The 8,036-nt window shown below is 40.6% G+C and overlaps 1 protein-coding gene across 2 annotated transcripts in view; it reads left to right on the top strand.

The window, feature by feature from the left end:
* The window catches only part of LOC126343384 (another transcription unit protein), a 57,588-nt gene extending 55,417 nt beyond the window's left edge, over window positions 1-2,171 (top strand). Inside the window, exon 10 of one of the 2 annotated variants that reach the window (XM_050001934.1) lies at window positions 676-2,171. In XM_050001934.1, coding sequence (XP_049857891.1) covers window positions 676-902 — 227 coding nt within the window. In that variant the 3' untranslated portion in view covers window positions 903-2,171. Of the gene's footprint in view, window positions 1-672 lie in introns of both variants that reach the window. The other variant, XM_050001933.1, reaches the window with a different exon arrangement.
* Window positions 2,172-8,036: the final 5,865 nt, after the last annotated feature.

Raw genomic sequence — 8,036 nt, forward strand, 5'->3', positions numbered from 1 at the left:
ATCTTCGCCATATGGCCATGCCGCATGCGTGAACAATGAACTAAAGTCTTAGGTGCAACGAAAGCGTTTCACATGATCTTCTTTCCAAAGAGCGTGATGGTTTTGGAAGATGATTTCATCTACATTGCCTAAAGTGATCTGATTTCGACAAGATGTGGTTCATGCAAGATGGAGCGCAACCCAATCGAAGCAGGAGAGAGTTTCATGTCCTGGAGGAGTTCTTTGGGGACTGCATTCTGACTGGGGGGTACCCAGAGGCCACTGGCACAGGCCTCAATTGGCCACCGTATTCTCCAGATATGAACACATATAACTCATTTTTGTGGGGTTATTTCAAAGACATGGTGCACAGCAATAACCCCAAAACCATCACTAAGCTGAAAACAGCGGTTCAGGAGGTCATCCACAGCATCGATGTTCTGATACTTTAGAAGGTCATACAGAATTTCACTATTCGGCTGCGCCATATCACCACCAATGTTGGCAGGCATATTGGACATGTGATAACCTAAATCTAAATATCTGTAGTGATGGTTACATGTCGAATAAAGTGTGTGCATATCATAGATGGTAACAAACTTACATTTTTTCGTGTAGTTCAATAGTAGTCACCCTGTATGTACTTCAGTGATATTCTTAAAAAAGATCTAATAACTTAAACTTTTTTCTCAGCAGATAAACCACCAATATATTCATCTGATGAAGAAGGATCAGATTTTGAAGCCAGGCGTGCAAAGAAGTTGGATAAGGCTAAAGCACTTAAAGATTCAGATGAGGAATCAGAGCAGTCAGCATCAGGATCTGAACAAGCCTCTGGATCTAGTTCTGGATCTGGAGGTGAAGAACAGCAAAACAATAAGGATGAAGACCAGTCTGGTGGAAGTGCCGCTGATGATGATTAACTCTGTAACAGTGAAGCAAGTGCAAACTCTTGTTTTTATATACTTTTAAGTGAGGGTGAACTTGAGATGGGCAGGAGATTAGTGCCAAAGGACCATGTGAAATACATTGACTTTAAAAGACACAAAATGAGAATTATTGATTGGTACCTTTGTGTGAGGTATATGCTAATAACTGTTTTGACCTTAGTGCTTGTGTTGTTTCACACTGTATTACTGTGATCAGTGTTTAAGTTATATTTGATAAACTTTTGACTGTGGTATTTTAATTTCTAAGTTACCTGACAATCTTGCTGAAAGTCCACAAATGACATTATGGTAAAATCTGAATTGCTACGAATGTGATAATTATTGTTCTTATTTACTTGCTAAATTTGTATAAGCATGTCACGAAGCAAATTAATGTGCCCCGTTGACGATTTGCATTGGTTTCTAAATGTCATACCATACTTGATTGTTTTCATTCGGAATATTTTATCCCACAGTAGAGCTTGTGAAAAGATGGTAATTGTACCAATTGTTGTGCAGTGATGGATAAATATTTCAAAATTAACAGAATGTTGGCAGCATACTCCTAGTTTGTCATACTACTGAATATTCTTCATTCGGTCAATTTTACTTCATACAAGCGACTGTGGGTTCTACAGAGCACCATCTGTTCACAATGACACATTCTTGTAGATCTAAACATGTAGGGAATGTCAGATAGAATGTAAATAATAGCGGATTAAAGGACACCACCCACTGAATAGGAAGGGTTGTCTTGTTGACAGGATCACACAAGAGAGAAAGGAATGTTGCTAGCTTTTGGAACAAATCCTTTATTAAACTAGAGCAGGATCATCCAAACTGTGCCCCTGGGGTGCTAGTGCCTGCAATCGCCCAAGGCCAGCGCCCCGGGCGAATTCGTATGTTGTTGCAGTGGCTGAGTCATGTCGCTTAGCTGACAGTGCGGTGTGCCCGCTGTGCCTCGCCATGCCGCTGTAAGCGCGCTTCGTATGGAAGACAGACTGCCTCGCCAGCAGAGGTCGAAAGCATCGATACAACACAAAGCTGTCAGTCAACAGTCGTAAGGCTACAGTGGATTGAGATGGATGGTCAACAGCAGCAGACAAAAAAGAGTGGCACGTTTGTACTATTTAAACCCGAGTGAGAAATTAATTTCTCTTGTACTGCTGTCCAAAATCATGCCAAACGTTTAATATGTCATCAAAACCTCATGTATTTAAAAAAAAGTACTCTATTAAACGGGAATTTAATACCTGTCACAAAGATCAGTTCGAAAATTTGTCATAAGAGGAACACCAGTCAAGGCTTGAACTGAAAGAAGTTTCAAGCAGCATTGCAGAGAAGGAAGTTCCTATCGTATATGAGATTGTCAGCAACCAGGGAAACTTCTTTTCGGTTAATTTTTATATTTGGGTTGCATTAAATCGCATCGCGAATTACCAGAAGAGTTTGAAAACAGATTTTTGGAGATAAGTGAGCTTCAATTGGCCTTAGATATATTTGTTCGCCTGTTTTCCCTTGGGGCAGAGGACGTCTCACAAGTGTTTCAACTAGAGCTGATTGACCTATAGTACGATTCCCGCCTGAAGGACCGCTTTCTTACGTATAAAATTTTTAATGATTTTTACAGCTGTTTTCCATGAGAGAACTATCCTCTTTTGCACATGCACACGGCCAAAGTTTTCCCAATGTTTGGTTCCATGTGTATTTTGGAGCACTTTTTCTCCCTTTTTAAGTGTGCTAAAACTAAGAATCATTCACTACTTAGCGATTAAAATTTGACTAATTCTTGGAGGTTAGCAGTCTCCAGGAATATTATACCAAAGCAGGACAAAATCATTTCCTCGCAAAATAAAAATGTATAAAATGTTAATTGTCTTCTTTAACAATGTTGACTGTGAGGATTAAAGGCCTTTATAACCTTAATTATATTTTTTAATAAGTTTTCAAATTTGGTCAGTTAAAATTATTGCGCACAAAACAGCAAACAAACGATGTGATGTCTAAACTCTGAAAAAGGATACAAAAATCTGCAGTGCGAAGTAGCCCTGCAACAAAAAATATTTACTTGCAACTACTAACAGTAAGAATGAGACTCTATATCCCTTATGCAAAATTATCTCTAAAATAGAATATTTATGACACTAGTTCATTTAAGAAATCGATATATTTTTCAGAAGATGCCTACTGTACATATGATGAGTGTGCATGTGCAGCTCTAATAGAATCAACCTGAGGGTCAGAAAACTACTAAATTGTTCTTCGATTCTTATTTTGGATATTGTTTTCTGAAGCTTTGTGTAGTAACACACACACAAAAAGCGTACACTCACCATGCCAGCTGGATACAATGCTGGGATTGCATTGTTGTCAGGTGGAGTGGAAGGAGAGAGAAGCGGTAGGCAAGAAGAGGGGTTGGGGTTGGGTGGCTAGTGACCTGGAGGGAGGCAGCAAGTTTGCAGACTAGAAATGTGGAAGGGAGGGTTAGCAGGCATACAGCCTAGGCATGTGATGAATGCGTAAAGTCCTCACAGGATACGATGCCCTATGCGCAGTGATCAGTTTTTATCCAAAGAACTGGACGAGTTCATTCGTTTGTTTGGAAGGGTAGGCCAATAGTGTTTGCTCCTTTTCGGCTGGTTGTCAATGTTAGAATCAAGACACACAAGATGCGATCTTTCTTAAAGGATTTAACAGAATGTATTCAGTAAAAAAAAAAAAAAAAAAAAAAAAAAAAAAAAAAAAAAAAAAAAAAAAAAAATCATTTGTGCATTACTTATAGCTCTATATCTCAGGTCCATGATGATGTGCCCTTCATTTTGTTAATGGTCATAAATATTATAATATTTACATGGGAGTAACATACTGCATGAAACTCAAAAAAGTTTGCAGTGAAAAATAGGGGTTGCTATGATTTTGCATGTGGTGCACATTACATATGATACATTATGATAAATAGTTTGGACAAGAAGAGAATAGAAGCTTTCGAAATGTTGTGCTACAGAAGAATGCTGAAGATTAGATGGGTAGATCACATAACTAATGAGGAGGTATTGAATAGAATTGGAGAGAAGAGAAATTTGTGGCACTACTTGACTAGAACAAGGGATCGGTTGGTAGGGCATATTCTGAGGCATCAAGGGATCACCAATTTAGTATTGGAGGACAGCATGGAGGGTAAAAATCGCAGAGGAAGACCAAGAGATGAATACACTAAACAGAATCAGAAGGAAGTAGGTTGCAGTAGTTACTGGGAGATGAAGCAGCTCACACAGCATAGAGCAGCATGGAGAGCTGCATCAAACCAGTCTCTGGACTGAAGACTACAACAACAACAGCACATTACATGATATGTTGCTGCATATGAATGTTAGCTAACATACCAAATTTTTCTTTTAGAGTTGGGTGGAGGTCTTGGTCTGTCTCGAGAAAATTGATCTGATATAGCACACTCATTTGCTGTCGTGCCACACCAGTGATAAAATCAGAGTGAAGTATCCATAACATTCCTCATATTTCATAAATGATTTGAAATTGAAAAGATATTTTGGCGAATGGTAACATGCAAAGAGAAGTCTATTTTGCCATATGTTTATTATGCAAAACTGCTTTATCTATGTTATTCCACTAACTACAGACTTTTTTTAATGGAAGGATTTAGTTGGTTAAATGAGAAATGCTGTGGGTTTGGGAACAATATAATTGAAGACATTACACATTTATTTTGTACTGAGGATGTGCTTTTTCATAATCTGATTACTTTGCCTCAGTTCTTCACGTAATAAGCTTAATAAACCACTGTTCCAGAAGTCTGTTGCGGTTGTGTCTGCTGCACAGGTCGTTAGTAATGTGACTTTTGCAAACTCCACTGTATTTTGGGAAAATAAGCAAATTTTAATATGGCAACTAGAGAAATGTGTTGGTTTTACTCAAAGTTCGCGGCTCATGACACTACTCTGAAAGTTACAAATGGTCATAAGCCAAGGGAAAAGAAATCCCTGTATTTTCAGTGGAATTCTTTTTAGATACTACTCAAAGCAGAAGTGACAGATCATTTTGAATAGTAACCATGTAAATGTGGGTGTGGAGGGGCTCCACTTAATATTTACAAAAAAATGTGAGTATAGGTTTCAGTTCGGAATGATACTTCCCCACAGCTCTCAGTCTGAATCAGAGGCTCAGACGGTTTTGCGACCGTATTGGCTGCAGATTCCTTGACTTGCGCCATAGGGTGGTGGGGTTTCGGGTTCCGCTGAATAGGTCAGGAGTTCACTACACTCAGCTGGCGGCTACACGGGTAGCGGAGGCTGTGTGGCGTGGACTGGGCGGTTTTTTAGGTTAGAAGGCCTCGGGAAAGTGCGGGATGGGCTGCAATGTCAAAGGGTGCTTGGCAATTACAGGACGTGCTTGGATCAAGGAACAGTCGGAATTATAGTTGTAAATTGTTGTAGTTGCGCTGGAAAAGTCCCTGAGCTTCAAGCGCTAATAGAAAGCACAGAAGCTGATATCGTTATAGGTACAGAAAGCTGGCTAAAGCCTGAAATAAGTTCTGCAGAAATTTTTACGAAGTCTCAGACGGTGTTCAGGAAAGATAGATTAGGCAGAATTGGTGGTGGAGTGTTGGTGTCTGTCAGTAGTGGTTTATCTTGTAGTGAAGTCGAAGTAGATACTCTGTGCGAATTGGTGTGGGTGGAGGTTATACTTAACAGCCGAATTAAGTTAATAATTGGCTCCTTCTACCGACCCCCAGACTCCGATGATACAGTTGCGGAACAGTTCAGAGAAAGTTTGAGTCTCGTAACAAATAAATACCCCACTCATACGGTTATAGTTGGTGGGGACTTCAACCTACCCTCGGTATGTTGGCAAAAATACTTGTTCAAAACCGGTGGTAGGCACAAAACGTCTTCCGAGATTGTCCTAAATGCATTCTCCGAAAATTATTTAGAGCAGTTAGTCCACGAACCCACGCGAATTGTAAATGGTTGCGAAAACACACTTGACCTCTTGGCCACAAACAATCCAGAGCTGATAGAGAGCATCATGACTGATACAGGGATTAGTGATCACAAGGTCATTGTAGCTAGGCTCAATACCATTTCTTCCAAATCCATCAGAAACAAACGCAAAATAATTTTATTTAAAAAAGCGGATAAAGTACCACTAGAAGCCTTCCTAAAAGACAATTTCCATTCCTTCCGAACTGACTATGCGAATGTAGACGAGATGTGGCTCAAATTCAAAGATATCGTAGCAACAGCAATTGAGATATTCATACCTCATAAATTGGTAAGAGATGGAACGGATCCCCCGTGGTACACAAAAAAGGTCCGAACGCTGTTGCAGAGGCAACGGAAAAAGCATGCGAAGTTCAGAAGAACGCGAAATCCTGAAGATGGGCTAAAATTTACAGACGCGCGAAATTTGGCACGTACTTCGATGCGAGATGCCTTTAATAGGTTCCACAACGAAACATTGTCTCGAAATTTGGTAGAAAATCCGAAGAAATTCTGGTCGTATGTAAAGTACACAAGCGGCAAGACGCAGTCAATACCTTCGCTGCGCAGTGCCGATGGTACTGTTATCGACGACTGCGCCGCTAAAGCGGAGTTATTGAACGCAGTTTTCCGAAATTCCTTCACCAGGGAAGACGAATGGAATATTCCAGAATTTGAAACACGAACATCTGCTAGCATGAGTTTCTTAGAAGTAGATACCTTAGGGGTTGCGAAGCAACTCAAATCGCTTGATACGGGCAAGTCTTCAGGTCCAGATTGTATACCGATTAGGTTCCTTTCAGATTACGCTGATACTATAGCTCCCTACTTAGCACTCATATACAACCGCTCGCTCACCGATAGATCTGTACCTACAGATTGGAAAATTGCGCAGGTCGCACCAGTGTTCAAGAAGGGTAGTAGGAGTAATCCATTTAACTACAGACCTATATCATTGACGTCGGTTTGCAGTAGGGTTTTGGAGCATATACTGTATTCAAACATTATGAATCACCTCGAAGGAAATGATCTATTGACACGTAATCAGCATGGCTTCAGAAAACATCGCTCTTGTGCAACGCAGCTAGCTCTTTATTCGCACGAAGTAATGGCCGCTATCAACAGGGGATCTCAAGTTGATTCCGTATTTCTAGATTTCCGGAAAGCTTTTGACACCGTTCCTCACAAGCGACTTCTAATCAAGCTGCGGAGCTATGGGGTATCGTCTCAGTTGTGCGACTGGATTCGTGATTTCCTGTCAGGAAGGTCGCAGTTCGTAGTAATAGACGGCAAATCATCGAGTAAAACTGAAGTGATATCAGGTGTTCCCCAGGGAAGCGTCCTGGGACCTCTACTGTTCCTGATCTATATAAATGACCTGGGTGACAATCTGAGCAGTTCTCTTAGGTTGTTCGCAGATGATGCTGTAATTTACCGTCTAGTAAGGTCATCCGAAGACCAGTATCAGCTGCAAAGCGATTTAGAAAAGATTGCTGTATGGTGTGTCAGGTGGCAGTTGACGCTAAATAACGAAAAGTGTGAGATGATCCACATGAGTTCCAAAAGAAATCCGTTGGAATTCGATTACTCGATAAATAGTACAATTCTCAAGGCTGTCAATTCAACTAAGTACCTGGGTGTTAAAATTACAAACAACTTTAGTTGGAAGGACCACATAGATAATATTGTCGGGAAGGCGAGCCAAAGGTTGCGTTTCATTGGCAGGACACTTAGAAGATGCAACAAGTCCACTAAAGAGACAGCTTACACTACACTCGTTCGTCCTCTGTTAGAATATTGCTGCGCGGTGTGGGATCCTTACCAGGTGGGATTGACGGAGGACATCGAGAGGGTGCAAAGAAGGGCAGCTCGTTTTGTATTATCGCGTTATAGGGGAGAGAGTGTGGCAGATATGATACACGAGTTGGGATGGAAGTCATTACAGCATAGACGTTTTTCGTCGCGGCGAGACCTTTTTACGAAATTTCAGTCACCAACTTTCTCTTCCGAATGCGAAAATATTTTGTTGAGCCCAACCTACATAGGTAGGAATGATCATCAAAATAAAATAAGAGAAATCAGAGCTCGAACAGAAAGGTTTAGGTGTTCGTTTTTCCCGCTCGCTGTTCGG

Source organism: Schistocerca gregaria, chromosome 1 (assembly GCF_023897955.1).
Source record: "Schistocerca gregaria isolate iqSchGreg1 chromosome 1, iqSchGreg1.2, whole genome shotgun sequence".
Classification (NCBI taxonomy): Eukaryota; Metazoa; Arthropoda; class Insecta; order Orthoptera; family Acrididae; genus Schistocerca; species Schistocerca gregaria.